Source organism: Grampus griseus (assembly GCF_964374135.1).
Source record: "Grampus griseus genome assembly, chromosome: 17".
Classification (NCBI taxonomy): domain Eukaryota; kingdom Metazoa; phylum Chordata; class Mammalia; order Artiodactyla; family Delphinidae; genus Grampus; species Grampus griseus.
The window spans coordinates 41,244,244-41,262,433 of record NC_139011.1 but is presented as its reverse complement, the minus strand read 5'-3'; the positions used below and the strand labels follow the sequence as shown (position 1 = coordinate 41,262,433).

Below are 18,190 nucleotides of genomic sequence, written 5' to 3'. Positions count from 1 at the left end.
TGGTCATCTGAATGATTCTGATTCTGATAAAAGTTGCATTGGAGAACTCTTTTTCATGTGTGACCAAAAGGCCTTTGAATATCTTCCACCCCAAACTGAGTTTAGTCCTTAAATTTCAGGCCTTCCCTCTTGAATGGCCAGAGCCTTGGTAAGCCTGCTGCACCTATATACACCCATGCTGCAAAAGGAAGATCCAAAATGTAAAAGCCTATAAGTGTTTGTTGAGTATTGTCACCTCACACTCACAAATCAGGTAAATTGCTGCCACAAGGAGGAGCAGTTAGGGTTCTGAAGTATAGGGAGGGGAATAAAAGCAGGGAGACGTGAAGAATATTGATACAGTATAAGATTTAAGTTTCCTTTAATTATGAATACAGATACAGAATCACAGTCATTTTAGCAGTACCCGTGGTGCTTTCACCAACAGAAAGCATAGTTATTTTCTCATTGTACTGGTTTTTTACAGGTATCTTGAATATTGTTTATATACATCACTACTTCAAAATTATAGTAATTATTAGACCTGCATTTAATGTATTAATAAACAAGTACAAATATTGCTGTATTACAAATACAAATTTTATTATTTAATATCAGTATTTCAGTATAATTGGTTTCCTTTGTAAGCCTATGTATTTTATGCATTTAGAAATGTTTTCTTATAAGGGGTCCACAGACCTTATCAGACTGCCAAACCCATGACAAGGGGGTATCTCTATGGAAACTTGAAGTGAGAATAAGTTTCACTCTAATAATTAGCAATCCATAGTACCTAAACAGGATGAAGAAGTGTATTAATCCATGAATATTTTAAGTGATTCAGGGTTTGATTCTCATCTTGTTGCCTAGTAGTACTAGAATTTGGAGCATGGTTTACCTTTTTCCCCTCCTTCCCCTCCTTCCTCAGTTTTATTTCTCTCTGAAAAAGAACTTTTTGTTATTCCCACCATTCTTCATTGTTGGATCTGTCATTTTAAGTTCAAGATCCCTTTTTTGAACATGTAATCTGCATTATTCTATCATTGGTCCTTGATTCTCTAATTTACTCACTAGACCTCTAAGACACGATCATCTATTCATGCAGATAACTTGCATGGTCCCCTAGGAGGTGCCAGGCACTCCACCAGGTAGGCAGTAGGGATTAGAGAGAGATGAAATCTAGTCTTTTTGAATCTTTTCAGAGTTCCTATTCTAGATAAGTAAACCAAGAGCTAGAACAAAGTAAAATACTATGAGAAAGGTATACAGAGGGTGCTCTGGGCATCCAGAGGAGAGGTACTAACTCACTTGTGGAAGGTAGGTAGGGGAAATCAGCTTAAGGGAGATTTTCTAAACAGGGCCACAGTCTTGAGAAATAGAGATTGGCCAGGCTGTCAGTTTTCTCGTGTGTGTGTGTGTGTGTGTGTGTGTGTGTGTGTGTGTGTGCGCGCGCGCGCGTGCGTGTGTGTATAATAATCTGGGAAAAAGAAGTATTCTTTGGGAACCAATACTATGGGACGAATGTGAGGGAAATAGTGAGATATGTCCGGAAAAATAAGCAGGGAACAGATCAAATGTTTTAAGCAGAAGTTTGATATGATCAACTTTACTCTTTTATGGAAAATCTCTCGGGCAGCAATGATTGAGAAAGATTTGAGGAAAACAAGATTAGAGGAAGATAAACCAGTTAAGAAGGTATCATAGTAGAATCTAGAAGTGAGTAGCAATGGAGATGGAGTAAAGGGGCCAAAACTAAGATATTTGGGAATTGGAAACTAAATAAGGAGTTGCAGGGACTGTGGTGGAGGGATCCTAGGAAGAGTTGCAATTCAGAAGCCAAAGGAAGAGTTTTTAAAGGATATGATCAGAGAGAAAAGAAGCTGAGGAAAGAGAGATGAGTGTAGACTTCAAGAAGTCTGGCTATAAAGGGAATCAGAGGCTAAGGCAGCAACTAGAGAGGGGTGCAGTTTTACCAGGAGGGAGAAACTTGTGTGCATTATGGGATGGAAACACTGAGATTGTTCTGCAAACTCTGGCTGGAACTCTAATCATTTAGGGAAGTAGTAGAAAAAACTGAAAAGGTATGTCGGGACCATATTTTAGAGGGCCCTGAAAACCATTTGAGTGAGTTTTCATTTATTTCTGTAGGTATTGGGAAACTAAAGATTTTTGAACAGAACATGTCTTCTCATAGTTATGTTTGAAAAGGATTCATCTGGCATTTGGTTGAATTGGAAGAGAATTTAAAAGTTGAGATGTTAATTAGCTGGCTATTGACATAAAATGGTAAGGAGAGGTTGTATACGAAGAAATCAGTGGATTGGCACAATGGTCCAATGTCTAGAGCAGAGAGTTTGTGTTCCAAGGAATGTCATATACATGTAATTCAATGTGAGTAGTCTCTCCTGGAGTTATAAACCAGACTCTAGTATTGATTCTGGCTGACTGGAAAAATAGGTTTGGTATTTTCTGAAATGGGGAAGTTATTGGTTTTAGGAGTTACTGGTTAACCAGAGGAAACGAATGCAATTCCTCTGTCTTAGCAACATGTATTCTATATACATCCAGCTACTTCTCTCAAAGCCTGATTCAGTATTCATTGTTTTAAACCTTAAGTACATTCTCAAATTGGTCCTTTTGCTTTCATATCACCCTAGACCTTATATAAAGTTTTTATACTTATTTTCTAATTGTTTCCCGTGTGTTCAGTTTTATTCCATCTTAATAAAGCCCTCCTTGAGGGCTGTAGCCATGTCTTGTTTTTCTTTTTTTCTCTCTAGTACTTTGGTCACCCTGAAGTGTATGATCAATAAATTTTTATTAGATGAATGTTACTTTGTTTTCCCCATTTCATAGCTTTGCTGTTTTATAAAACCACAATAGTTCACATTTGTACTCTGGCCTCATATTCTTCTAGTCTCTTTTGAGTTTGTCATCAAAGAATATATCTTAGAAGGATCTTATTGTTTCCTTAGTCTTAACTACAAAAGTTATCTTCTGAGATGTTATTTTTCCTTGATAATCTGTGTGAAGCAATGACATCCACAAAGTTTTCTAAACTCTTCCTCTTCTGTCTTCAGCTTTTACCATCACCTAGGGTGATGGGTTTCTTTTGTTTCCTGTACAAGTTACAACTTAAAGTAAGGTACTGCCTTTTATTTGCACAAGTTCATTTTTCTGTACACCTGGATTTTTAATCTTTTTAAGTTAAGGGCCCTAATTTTTCAATCCTGTTTTTAAAAAATTAATCTCAAAAGTAATAATGCAGATTGTTTAACAAACCCAAATAATATAGATATGTATGAAGTAAAAAATGAAAATCCTTCCGTCCCAGTCCTCAGAGGTCACAACTGTCAGCAATATCTTTTCAGATGTTTTTTTTTTGGCTATACTGCATATATGTACATTAGAAAAAAAATCACCAAAAAACTAGGGTAACAGTATACATAAAATTTTGCAGTTTGCTTTTTTGTTTTTCATAAGGATTTATTATTTAATCAGTACCTGTTGAAGGATAGTTAGGTTTCTTTTTTTTTTTTGCAATTAAAACAACATACTGCAGTTAAAACCCCACATGTATATCTTTATACATTTATGCTAACATATCTGTAGGCTAGTTTACTAGAAATGGGATTGTCTTGTATTTAGAATTTTTATAGGTTCTGCCAAATTGCCTTCTGAAAAAGTATAACAGTTTATGTTCTCTCCAAGAGTACAATTTTACTATACCTCATCTATATTAATGTCTTATTGCATCCTCATTTTAGTAACCCACATGTCTCTTGATTATTTAAGCAGTGAGTAACAATATGTTGCTGAAAATTAGAGGCTAAGCTTTTTCATTGTCCTTCAACATTGTGGTATTTTCATGAGTATTAGGAAAGAACTCAGAAAAGAGAAATCACATAATAATTATGTTTATAGGATAGCTCATGTATGACTCTGTCTTTTCCAGCGTGAAATACCTCTGGACTCCTTATGTGTGCATGTTAGCAGCATTTGGTGTATGTTCTCCTGAACTTTGGATGACACTTTTCAAGTGGCTTCGATTACGAACTGTACACCCAGTATTGTTGGTGAGTCATTGTTATTTTGTGTTAAGTTCTTGTTTCTCTTTCAGTTATATAAATGGGAACCACATGAATACAATTAAAATAGCATGAGTATGGCTTCCCTGGTGGTGCAGTGGTTAAGAATTCTCCTGCCAATGCAGGGGACATGGGTTCGAGCCCTGGTCCAAGAAGATCCCACGTGCTGTGGAGCAACTAAGCCCGTGCACCACAACCGTTGAGCCTGTACTCTAGAGCCCATGAGCCACAACTACTGAGCCCGCATGCCACAACTACTGAAGCACACAAGCCACAACTACTGAGCCTGCCTGCTGCAACTACTGAAGCTTGCGCGCCTAGAGCCCATGCTCCGCAACTGGAGAAGCCACTGCAATGAGAAGCTCGCACACCGCAACGAAGAGTAGCCCCCACTCGCCCGCATGAGAGATAGAGAAAGCCCGCGTGCACCAATGAAGACCCAACACAGCCCAAAATAAATAAATAAAATAAATAAATTTATAAAAAATAATAGCATGAGTAAATCGCATTATGATTTATAGGTAGAAAAAAAGAAAAAGATTCTATGGCAAACATTTTTTAATAATTTCTGATTATAAAAATAGGGTGTTTTCAATGCAGACTACTTAAAAAATAGAAGGTAAAAATATAAGTGAAGCAATGTGAGAGGCTTTCAAAAATTAATTTTGATAATATTTTTCTCAGTTTGATTTAGAACTATGGAATGTTTTCAGTGAGAATGCAACATTTACACTGTGCCTGCTATGTGTAATGTGCTTGCAGTAAAAAGATAAATGAAACATGATTAGGGGAATTCCTTGGCAGTCCAGTGGTTGGGACTCCACACTTCCACTGCAGGGGGCACAGGTTCGATCCCTGGTTGGGGAACTAAGATCCTGCATGCCCTTCGGTGCGGCCAAAAAAAAAAAACAGAGATTAATTTCATCAAGTGGATTATAGTCTCCCAGTCATAAAAACAGATAAGAAGTGTTGATAGGGTGCTGTTGGAACAGAGAAGGGCTAAGTAATTCAGTTTTTTTAGGGATTCCCTTTGATGTATTCAAAGGGAATAAAAACAGAGGTAAAGAAAAAGCACGATATATTTAGTTTTGTTGGCACATAAAATGTGAGGTAATAGTGGTCAAGAAATGAGACTGGAGAAGTCTAGGAGGGTAAGGTCATCGAGGTCTTTGAGTGTCCTGTCATGCTTGGTGCTATCCCACAGGCAGTAGGAAGACAGTGACATGTTTAGGCAAGGGCAGGAGAGAGTCAGCCTTACATTTTCTCTCAGCTCACCCTTATAGTTCTGTGAAGGATGGGCTTAAGGGTGAGAGACTGGAATCAGGAAGGAGGCTGTCACCCAGGTACAGGCCATGGAGAATGGAAACGATAAAAACTTCAATTGTTTTGAGAGCTCACTATGTGTCAGGTACTGTTTGAAGCATTTCACATGCTATTCAAAGCTTACAAAGATCCTGTTAGTTAAGTTTTATTATCTGTATTTTATAGACAAACTAAGGCATAAAGTGGTTAAATAACTCACCCAAGATCACATAACTTGTAAGTGTAAGAACCGTGATTCACTCCCGGGTTCTTCTAGCTCCAAAGCCCATTTAATTAATACTGTACTACGCTGAAGTGGAAAAAATAGTTAGAAGAGTAATAAGATTTGGTGCCTCGGTAAGTATGGGAGAAGGAAGAATAGGGAGAAATCATAGACGTTTCTTAGGTTTTGGGTTTGTGTGACTGGATTGTGGGGTCACCAACAGACATGGGACAATAGGAAGAGAACAGGTTTTGGTAGGAAGATGATAAATTATCTCTAATAATAGTCATGTTGTATTTTGCCAGTCTTTTTCCAGAGGAATTTATGCATTCTTATCTTAGCATAGTAGTATATTGATGTATATTGGCTATTTTTCCTGTGTTAATTCATTGTCTTTTTGTTGTTGTTAGCTGTTTTCATAGCAGTTCAATGTTTTTTGTAAGCTCTTCATAAGTTAAATTCCTGGAAAAATTGTCAAATATTGACTTACTATTTGAAATATTGCGATGTGCATTACCCTTTTTATGTTCTGCCTTAAATTTATATTGCAAATATGTATTTCTCACTTTGTCTCCAGCTTGATATAAAATTTATTGTTCTTCACCCATCTCACTCTGTGAACTAGGTTCCATGCTGACTCCAATTTCTCGGACTGAAATTGTTATAACTGTAAGAATATTTGATTGGTCATAGAGTCAGTGTCTAGTACCTCTATAGTACATTCTGAAATATATTTATCCATAACCCTTTTTGCTTTAACATTTTAGGCTCTCATTCTGAGCATGGCTGTCCCTACCATAATAGGTCTCAGCTTATGGAAAGAGGTAAGAAAATTAGATTTTTCATAAGATGAAAATATATGTTATCTATAAGGTAGTGATAAATTTATATGTGTGTGTAGGATACTTATATTGGAACAGTATTCTAACAAAATAAAGCGTGATATACTTAATAATACATAATTTTCTACCAATAGGAGCATGATAGAAGAGGTAAGACAGTTTTACTCTGATGCAATTTTCTGTAGTCTAATACTGGTATTAATTCAGTTTATAATTGACAAAGGAAATGGCTGAATAAATGGTATTTATTAGTAAATAGTAAAAAGTATTTTGGCAATCCCCAAATTTAAATATTTATAAAATAATGTAAACTCTTTGGGTTATCATAATGTAACATGAAATTAATTGCCAGTAAACCTGTGAATTATTTGACTTGATCTGAAATTTATTTGTTTGCTTACTTATTTATTCAGTGTGCATGTGCATGAAAGATACAACTGATGATTAATTGTTTGGTTGATAAAATTATGTATTGAGCGTAGGCAGTGAATTAACCATACAGTAGATTATTTGGGCTGAGAAGAACTAGCAAGAAACTGAAGGAGAGTAAAGCAATTCATGCCATTTTTTCTGTGAGAACAATGTTGTAATATTGTTTGTCATAAGTTGGCCTCTTAGTCTTTGGAAGTACTCTGAAACAGTTTTAAACTTTCTAATTACTTACACACAGGTTTTGGGGATTTTGTTTTGTATTTTAGTTTTTTCCAAGATTAATGACAGAATTAATGGAACTACAAGAATTTTATGACCCAGATACGGTGGAACTTATGACCTGGATAAAGTAAGAACTGAACTGCCCAAGACTGTTGTTAAGCTATTAATTAATCATTGAATGCTATTTAATGGATTCAGGGGAAATAATAAATTAATCCTTTTCCAAGTTCTTCTCATAAATCTCAGGGATTTTACCCTGTATTTTTAGGGATATTTAGTTTTCATTTAGACATATAATTCTAATTTTCTAATTGAACTCATTTCCAACAAAATATAGTATTGATAAGTTTTAGATATGAAACTCTAGCTGTTAAACATCTAGAAATGTGGAATAAAAAGGAACCGATGTTCTTTTATTTAGATAGTCAAGAGATGCTTCTTTTAACCGGAGTTGGAGGTGAATGAGCGGTGGATTTCTAGTCTTGATCACCAAGGTTAACAAGATTTTAAATTTTAACACTCATGCAGATTTTAATACGACAGGAGATGTGCTCTTGGGCCTATAGAAGCTGGGAATTTTAATTGAAACACCTCGTTCCCTCCCCTAACATACATATATAACTAAGGGACCCTCAAAGGGCTACACCATCAGTGAAAGGATGGACTATCACAAAATAGCCATCAAGAGGTAGAGAAAGATAAGAAAGCACATCTTCCTCGGTTTCAGCTCTTGGTCAGAAATAAAGTGTCTCCTCTGAATTTGTAGCAATGCATCTGAATTCACATGTTTGTAGTTTGAAATTATACTTGTCTAATCCAGGAAACCCTATATCAAGAGATTAGCATAAAAAGTGGTTCTGGGATGGTCTGGAGTGCCTGATATAATCCTCAACCCAGGCTACCCAGGATTTCACAAATAAAGCTTCATGAAGATAAGCTCTAAAGTTACAAAACACATGAAGAAACAGTTCAACACAGCAACAATCAGTTGTTGGTTGTGATAAGCAATAGAAGTAGACTTCTAGCAATTTCTGGTAATAAAATTTGCTTGTGTCAGTTTTTGCTGCACAGTGGACTACCACAAAACTTAGTGGCATACAAACAATAAACATTTGTTATTTTGCACCATTTCAGTGGTCAGCTGAGTAGAAGCAATTGGTAGGATTCTTCTCGTCTGGGCCAGCTCATCTGGGACTGGATAGTCTGGCATGGCCTTTCTCACATGTCTAGACTGGATAGGTGTCACTGAGGTCATGGAGTTGACTTAGCCACATGCTTCTCATTATCCAGCCCAGGTGAGACTGGGCTCATTCATAAGGTGGTGGTTGTAGAGTTCCCAAGAGCAGCAAGAGAGGACAAGTCTCAAGGTCAAGTGTGTTTTAAGTGTCTGCTCAAATTATGTTTGCTGTTGTCCTGTTGGCCAAAACAAGTCACATGACGAAGACCAGCATTTCCTCCAAGAGCATACCTATAGAAAAGAATCATTGTAACCGTTTTTCCAACCAGTCTACCCTATGGATAGAGACTATGAAATAGTATGAAAATTTTTAAACACATAGAAGAAGAAACTAAAACTTGAAAAAGTAATGAAACACTCTCAGAAAAGGCCAGGATAATAGGGGAAAAAAGGCAAAAAATGTTTCTAGAAATGAGGAATAGGTTTATAGAACAGGTATATAGAAATGAGAATAATAGGTCTTATTATAACGTCTCGTTATTATAATGACACCTCTTGTATGTATAAAAATTATTATTTTTTTAGATCATCCTTAACTACTGCCTATTAATACTTTTTTGTGAATTGTATTTACCTTTGTGGCACACTGACTATATAGCCTTGTGTTGTCATTAACAAAAGAGAAAGTCACATCTATGTGTGTGATTTACCTCAATATTTTAAAAAACAGCAAAGGCCTGAACATTGGACCTTTTACATCAAATGATTGGACATTTATGTCACTGTGTTGTGATTTTTCTGTTTCATTTTTGTTTCCCCATTACTGAGGGCTCTTTGAGGACAGTGGCTGTGTGCTGTCTCTCTATTTTCAGAGCTTGACAATATCACTAGCACATAGTAGGTAGATGCTGAATGTTGAATACAGGGAGGTAATAAATAGGTCAGGACATAAGAGCAGCCCTTTGGGACCTGTCTTGTGAGTGGCATCTGTCTGGGACTTTGGATTATGATTTAGAGTAGAGAAGTCCTTCATGTGTTATCTGGAGATAGACATATGGGTAAAGGTAGGGAAGGAGCAGGAGGATAGATGGATCTGGAAGGAGTTGGGTTCTGGTGGTTAATATTTGCCAAAGACGAATTTGAGAATTCACAGTATCAGCATTGAATTGTCACTCCCATTACCCTGCATTTCTTTTTAATAGCATTATTACCATCTGACCTGTATGCTTATCCTCTCCCCCTGCTCCCTCTTGAAAGCAGGGACCTTGTCCTCCCACCTCTCTTTTTAAAATATTTATCTTTAGCAGTCTGAACAGTTTCTGGCACATAATAGGTGCTCAGTTTTTTTTTTAATAAATCCAAAAATGAAATGAAATGAAAACTGACACTGAAACTTAAGTGTGCAATACATTTTAAGTTGCTTGGTATTTCAGAATTGATATAAATCAGTGATCTAAATAGTATACTTACCTTTTCAGTGTGTGAATCTTTATGGTTCTTTGCAGAAGGCAAGCTCCAGTCGCAGCTGTTTTTGCAGGAAGTCCACAGTTAATGGGTGTGATTAAATTATGCACTGGATGGATGGTGACAAGCTTGCCTCTTTACAATGATGATGATCTTCTCAAGAGAAATGAAAATGTAAGGCATTTTAGATTCTACATTTGGATCATTTTTATTTGACTCCTTAGTATAGTTCTGTAATGATGCATATGTTCCTGGTTAGCTAGGAAAATCCAGACAATTTTAGAAGAGTTAATTAGCTTTAGTTTTAAAAAAAAGCTGTATAATACATTTAATCAGGAGAGGCCAACATTAGAATATGAAGTTCTTTGTTTTATGGGAAGTATGGATATATTTCTAGGAGAAACATTTCATTTCCCATAAGGTTTCAAGGGACTGATGTGTAATATTTTATAAAGGGAAGCATTCTTTTGAGAATATCATTGTTCTCAATGAAATTATTGAAGGAAGGCTTTCAGTTAATGTCTTTATACACTTTGTATTTCCAAGCCAAAATTCTATTATTGCTTATAAAACACTGATTGATTTTTCATTATGGGCTATTATTAATAACTTAGTATAACATTAGTATGGTATCTAATTGCTTCTTCTTCAGAGAATATATTATTTTGCATGTTTGGTATGGATTTAAATAGTAACTTCATATCTGAAGGTAATGACCAACTGAACCTGAGTTCTAAATATTCTGTTTTTCAGTTGGAGAGAATTTCATATAGTTTTTAAGTGTACTCTAAGCTAAGGAGGAAGTATAGCAATATAGAAGTTAGACTCTAAGCTTTGTGACCTTGAGCAAGTTTCTGAATCTGGAAGTAATAATAATTCTTACCTCCTAGTTGTGAGAATTAAATAAGATAATGCACTATGCCTGAAACAGTAAAATTTAAGTGTTAGCTAGTATTAATATGTACTATTAAATTATAATTGTATGTGCGCACACACATTCACATATAACCACAGAAAGTAGAGAGGAGTTCAAAAGCAGGAGCAGTCAGTTCTGCCTACAAAAATCCAAGTCTTCATAAAGGGCATTTGCTTGATCTGGGCTTTGAAGGATGACTAGAAGCTTGTTTGGAAAAAGAATACAGTGATTCCAGGTTAAAAAAGTCACATGAGCCTTGAAATTTGTTTGGCCATGAAACTGGAAAATAAATAAGGCCAAATTCTGGAGGACCTGGAAGGTCATGCTTAAGAATTTAGACTTACCCTAGAGGCATTTGGGAGTCATCAGAGACCTTTCATAAGCCCAGGAATGGAACCTTAGATCTGTTTTAGAGTTAATTAAGGTCAGGGAACAGTTGAAGCAGGGGAGAGGTCAGAGACGGGGGAGATCTACCTTTAGATCTACCTTTCAGTGATTTACCTGAGAGACAACAGCTGCCTCTGATTAGTATTTGCTGCAGTTGAAAAGGTAGTGTTGCTTAGAAGATATACTACTGCATATTCCTAAACTTTACTTTTTGTGGATTTAAACCAACAGACTCTGACATGGCTTTGTTTTCTTTGTTGTCTTTTGATTGGTCTTTGTCCTAATATAGAATTTCAGAATCACTTATAATTAGGTCAGAGTTCTAATTAGGTTCTAATTAAATTTAAACATTTTAGAGTTTTTAGTTTTATGTGACTTGGCTGTGAGAATAGAAACCATTTTTTTTTTCAAATCTTGGTCTTTCTATATGGTGTCTAGTACATAGCAAGTACTGAATAAACTTGTTGTTAAAATAAAATTCAAATTGAACTCCATAAGTGAGACCATACCATTTGAATTAGACACTGTCTATAATTCATAACATGGGACTGATCTTTATAATCAGTGATTATAGGCCAGTGATTCTCAAACCTGGGAAGATGGTGCTCCCAGGGGACATTTAGCAATGTCTGGAGACATTTTTGGTTGTCACAGCTAGGGGAGGGGTTCTACAGACACCTAGTGGGTAGAGACCAGGGATACTCTTAAACATCCTCCAATGTACAGAGCAGCCTCCATTCTGTCCTGACAAAGAATTATCTGGCCCAAAATGTCAATAGCGTTGAGGTTGAGAAACCTCACTCTAGTCTAACAGTAATGTTATTGCCATTGCATAGAGGTGTTTTTTATAGGCCCCAGTAGTATGTTACAGTTTCCCCAAACTTAAAAATAAGTAAAAAAAATATAAAAAACTATAAATAAGTATAAGCTGGATAAGATAGAACCATTCACATTAACTTATTTAACAAAGTGAAATGAGTGAGAAACTTCCTCTTGATTTATTAACATTCTGTGTTCCACAGAATGAGTATCTCTAGCATCTCAATGGACATTGGACCTAAAGTTGCTAGATAGACAGCAGCCGTAACATGTAGTAAGCAGCTGCTGAATATTCTGCAGATAGACTGGAATCTTGTCCAATCTAGGTTGCAAATCTCAGTATTTACACAACAAACAGTATATGATACTTTTGGCCTAACTTTTGTGGTTATCCAAGGTTAACATTTCAGAAAACCTGAAAAACGTATTAGAAGATCCAAAGCTTATTATCTAATAAGGTCAGCAAAATTGTAATGAAAAACACCACGTAATCAAGACATGAGTTTTAAGCATGCATCCCTGTTCTTTCAGTATTTGTGACAAGGGTCAAATTATTTTAACCTCACTGACTTTATCTCATATATAAAATGAGTATAAAATACTATGATACATGGTAATAAAAAAAAGTAATGGAACGATTACAACTCAATAATAAAAAGACAACCCAATTAAAAAAATGGACAAAGGCCATTTGCAACAACATGGACGAACCTTGAGGGCATTACGCTAAGTGAAGTAAGTCAGATAGAAAAAGACAAATATTCTGTGATATCACATATATATATGGAATCTAACAAGGCTGAACTCATAGAAACAGAAGAGTTGTGGTTGCCAGGGGTTGGGAGGGTTGGAGAAATGAGATGTTGGTCAAAGAGTACAAACTTCTAGTTATAAGATGAATAAACTCTAGGGATCTAATGTACAGCATGGTGATTATAGTTAACAACACCGTATTGTACATTCGAAAGTTGCTGAGAGTAGATCTTAGATGTTTTCCCCCAAAAAAGAAATGGCGATTATGTATCATGATGCAGGTGTTAGCTAAAGCTATGGTGCTAATCATTTTGCAACATATGAGCATATCAAATAAACATGTTGTACACCTTAAACTTACACAATGTTATATGTCAATTATATCTCAGTAAAACTGGGGAAAAATGGGCAAAGGACTTGAATGGACATTTCTCAAAAGAAGATACACAAGTGGCCAATAGCAGATGAATATAAGCATCCTGAGGGAAGGAATCAAGTCTTAGTGAATATCTTTATTTTCCACAGATAGTACTAAGAACGTAGTAGAGGCTTAATGTATAATTTTGATAAACAGAAGTTTTAAATGTTGTTTAAAGTTGTTGTTTTAATTATATTCTTTCAGATCTATCAAATCTATTCAAAGCGATCTGCTGAGGATATTTATAAAATACTGACATCCTACAAGGCTAACTACCTAATTGTAGAAGATGCTATCTGCAATGAGGTGGGAACCGTGAGAGGCTGTAGGGTTAAAGATTTATTAGACATTGCAAATGGCCACGTAAGTAACCATTTGGAAAATTAAATTTTTTTGAGAAAAATGACTTTATTTAAACTTATAAAAGTATCTTCAAACTTTATTTTTGGAACTTAACTAAGAATATAATTAAAAGTTATATAACAGTGGGGGGGAGCTTATAAAAGTAGTTTGAACTATTTTTTCAATGTACAAAAGAAAAGTTGGGCAATTTTGCAAAAAAAAGTTTACCAATATCTCGATTCCTTATTTGTTGCCTGTACTTGTGCATGTTCAACATTTATAAACAAAAGATAGTTTGTTTTGAATGATGATTTTATTTTAACATATTATAAAGAGTAGCCGTTTGTTTTGTTATATTCTTATGTTGAGAAATTTCTTGTAATTTGATACATATCTAGAAAAATTGCTTACTAAATTGACACAGTCCTGTATATTGGGTCCCTATTATCCACAAAAATTAGTGTATTCAGAGCTACTTTAGTTGTTAGGATTTAACTGTATCTTAAGTTTTCATTGATTTTAGCTATTTTACCAAGCTTTCTTACTTCTCAGCCTACAGTGTATACTGTATACCTGGCAACTAAGACTGACAGGGGAGTTTGCATATCTGGTAATTAGTGTTTGTATATCTGATAATTAGGCACTGGAAAGGGTGCCTTTGCTCCTGGGAAAGTTGGGGGTGAAGGGTCTTAGGCATAGTTCAGTAGGTCATTCTTGTTTGGAGTGCATATTCTATTCAGGTTGCAGCCAAGACCTTTTCTGTCCCTTCCTAATTAATTAGCTCTTTGTCGTAATCATCCCAGACCAGTTTGGAGGTGAGAAATTAGTTTGTTGGGTACTTTTGGGGGGGCCACCCTCTGCAGCATGTGGGATCTTAGTTCCCCAACTAGGGATTGAACCCACGCCCCCTGCAGTGGAAGCACAGAGTCTTAAACATTGGACCTCCAGGGAAGTCCCGAGAAATCAGTTTTTATGATTTCCACCTTTCCTTCTCTTCATGACCCCTTAATCTTATAATATAAACTTATTCTGTTTTCTGCTGTATGTATTTTGAATTTTCTCTGTTGGCACTTGATATCTGTGGTCTTTGGCTTAATTGGTGACAAAATGGAATTTTATTAAACATCAGGTGTTCAGTAATTACTACTGTATTGCTATCTGCCGTCTAGAGCCTTATCCTCTGCTCTTGGCTACCCTCTTGCTCCATTTTGAAGATCAGGTTACTTCTTCTTTCGTGTAATGCCAGGCATGGACTTAAAGCGAATCCATCCTTTTATTCTTTGCATTTTTTTGTTTGTTTGTTTGTTTGTTTTAACCGGTATATGGGCCTCTCACTGTTGTGGCCTCTCCTGTTGCAGAGCACAGGCTCTGGACGTGCAGGCTCAGCGGCCATGGCTCATGGGCCCAGCCGCTCCGCGGCATCTTCCCAGACCGGGGCACGAACCCGTGTCCCCTGCATCGGCAGGCGGACTCTCAACCACTGCGCCACCAGGGAAGCCCCATCCTTTTATTCTTAAAGTTGACTCTCTGACATCTTTCCTAGGCATTAGAATAATATTTAGTATTTTATTGTAGAAAACTCTTCAAGCTAGCTAAGCTCTCTTAGTGAACCTCATTAAGGTGAAAATGTAAAGGATTGTACTGGATAAGTCACAGAAACTTGCTTACTAATGTGAGTCAGTCCTGCACAAGGAGAAGAGTATGAATATACATCAAGAGTATATGTCCATTTCTCAGCCTTGGCAGGCTCCATGATAAGGTTCTTCAGAGGAATGATAGTAGACTATGGAGACATAGCCTTCTAAATTTTAGGATTAAATCTTTTAAAAGTTGGAAAACACTTTATACTGATTTCTCAATCTCAATGGGAAGCTCAAGAATTTAGTGGACATGGTAACTCTTATGAAGAGGCTTTTATTTGCTGAACAATATGAGATGTTTGCTAACCAATGTGAGATAGTCCATGTTTAGCAATAATATATTTCTTCATATAAATATCATCACTTGTACATTGATTGCATTTCTCCTGTAAGCTTAGTAAGCTTTTTAATATTTTGTTTCATATCGTTTGATAGGTGGTTTGTGAAGAAGGTGACAAGATAACCTACTCAAAACATGGAAGATTTTGTCATGAGGTCAAAATTAACTATTCTCCTTATGTGAATTACTTCACTAGAGTGTACTGGAACAGATCCTACTTTGTGTATAAAATCAACACTGTGATATCCTTTCAATCTTGAAAAATAGCAGAGCCTTCATTTCAAAGACTTATACCACCTGAAGTAAAATGCAATTTTCTTCTACTTACGTGGTGTCTTTTGGAAATCAGAGTGTGGACATTTGAAATGTTGCTGCTGCTTTTCCCCTCCTGCTGTTAACTGGATCTAGAATTCTGTGGGGGAAAGAAGATCAAACATTACTGTCCTTTGGTAAAATGTCAAATCTGCCACTCTGCGTCATTCCAGCCAGGTGTCTTCCTTACTGCTACATGGTCTTTAAAGATTTTACCTTCTAAACGACTGTAAAATTTTCCTCATAAATCTTCATTCCATCATAACATTAGTCTTGAATTTGAATATTTTCAAGGTCAGAGTATATATCTCAAATATAAGATTTAATAAATAATTAATGTGATATAATTATAGAAGGAAAGAATTATTCTTTCCCTCAAGGAAGTTTCTGAAGGTATTTCATGGTGTATAATAGAACTGAAATATTACAATAAAAAACTAATTTAAATGTTCACTGAAAATTTGTGGCATTTAAATTAAAACGGAAATTATATAAAGGAAAGTGATTTTTAAGGATATACATAAAGATATATCCAGATTTTCCATGATACTGCTCTCCTCATCTGCTGCTTATGTAAATGAGCACTTTCTTAGTAATATACAGTGTATGATATTGCATTTCATCACTTTATGACTATTAAGTGGTTAGTTTTTTCACTTATGCCCATAAATTTGATACCAATTTAATCATGATAAAACAGTAACTCTTGTTACCTATGGTTTTTTTTTTTGGTTGGTTGGTTGGTTTTTTTTGCGGTACGCGGGCCTCTCACTGTTGTGGCCTCTCCCATTGTGGCGCACAGGCTCCGGACGTTCAGGCTCAGCGGCCATGGCTCACGGGCCCCGCCGCTCCGTGGCGTGTGGGATCTTCCCGGACTGGGGCATGAACCCGTGTCCCCTGCATCGGCAGGCAGACTCTCAACCACTGCGCCACCAGGGAAGCCCACCTATGTATTTTTTAAAACAGACATTTAAAAGAATGTTCAAAATTTAAAAATAAAAGTATGTTGTTTAGGTTTTTAAAAAATATGGATATGGAGTATATAATCTATTCACATGTTTTCTATTGAAGTATTAAGTAAAAAATTAAATCTTTATCAGAATGAGAATATGAGCAACTAAAGTGAGCAACAATTTCTGGAGATATGTGCAGATGCTGTTTAACATACCTCTGCATAGAGGTGTATTTATGATAAAACACAAGTGCTGTTATTTATGAAACGATGATACAGTCTTAAACATTAAGAACAAAATGACAATTATAATAAAATTCAGAGCACAGTTCCACAATCTGTTATGTTCCTTTAAGTTAAATGTTTTCATATTTTTAATTATTAATTAAAAGAAATTCTAAATGATTAATTTGGCCTTATAAAGAGATTCAGGATGGATGTATCATTTTAATAAGATGGGATACATATTCAGTTTTACCTTATACACCTGTTAAGTGAACAGATTTAAAATTTTTTCACTTGTTAGAGTGCTGTAAAAATTGCAATTTCATTACTCTGAATTACTACGTTAGAAAGGAACATCTTTCCATTTTCTTTATTTTCTGTAATATATATTTTAAAAGTACAAAAGCACATGCATTCTTAGATTAGCTCTAAGATGTTTTGTTCTTTTGGAGCTTAAATATTGTTTGATGGCAGTGTCATATGTCTGGTGCGTTAGTTTTATTGGTTCTTATTTCACGTTTTTATATAACTTTTAACAATTATATTAAGATAGCTACAGGCAGGTTATTTCAGGTTCTCTGTACATCTTAATAGTGAGTCACTAGTATTTAGCTTCAAGCCTTACGAAAATATTACCATAGTTACCTAAGTACACAGTGAATAGTCACATGGTAGTACTTACAATTAGAGGGAGCATGTAAAACAATGTAATTTAAAAGTCAGCTTGCATATTTTTTTTTTTTTTTTTTTGCGGTACGCGGGCCTCTCACTGTTGTGGTCTCTCCGGTTGCGGAGCACAGGCTCCAGATGCGCAGGCTCAGCGGCCATGGCTCACGGGCCCAACCGCTCCGCGGCATGTGGGATCCTCCCGGACCGGGGCACGAACCCGTGTCCCCTGCATCGGCAGGCGGACTCGCAACCACTGCGCCACCAGGGAAGCCCAGCTCGCATATTTTGAAAGGGAAATAGAACAACCTACTTTCTATGTAGCATGAGATATTTAATTGAATTTTTATTGATTTACTTCATGATCACATATGCTGATTTAGTTTTGATTGTTGTATGTTTTTTGTTTTTGACGTATTAGTAAGTTGCTTTTCCTTCTGTCAACTTATTTCTTAAATAAAATAGATTTGGATCCGTTTTTAATTGAATTTTTTAAATAATGAAGTTTTCACTCAGCATCAGTTGAAAAGAAAAATGTGAACTTTATTATAGAAATAATAATACTGAGTATGAAAGATAAGTTTATTTGCTTCTATTTTAGCTGTAGTTAAAACAATAGTGCTAGAAAACTTTCAGGAGCATTTAATTAATTTCCTTATTTGTAGACTAACAAATGATTAAGAATTCTGCA

The 18,190-nt window shown here is 35.8% G+C and overlaps 1 protein-coding gene across 4 annotated transcripts in view; it reads left to right on the top strand.

Moving 5' to 3' along the window:
• The window catches only part of DPY19L4 (dpy-19 like 4), a 58,764-nt gene extending 42,784 nt beyond the window's left edge, over window positions 1-15,980 (top strand). For all 4 annotated transcript variants that reach the window (XM_082675144.1, XM_082675143.1, XM_082675142.1 and 1 more), the window contains 6 exons: window positions 3,935-4,055; window positions 6,360-6,416; window positions 7,133-7,215; window positions 9,771-9,903; window positions 13,227-13,385; window positions 15,440-15,980. In XM_082675144.1, coding sequence (XP_082531270.1) covers window positions 3,935-4,055; window positions 6,360-6,416; window positions 7,133-7,215; window positions 9,771-9,903; window positions 13,227-13,385; window positions 15,440-15,604 — 718 coding nt within the window. In that variant the 3' untranslated portion in view covers window positions 15,605-15,980. The remainder of the gene's footprint in view (window positions 1-3,934; window positions 4,056-6,359; window positions 6,417-7,132; window positions 7,216-9,770; window positions 9,904-13,226; window positions 13,386-15,439) is intronic.
• Window positions 15,981-18,190: the final 2,210 nt, after the last annotated feature.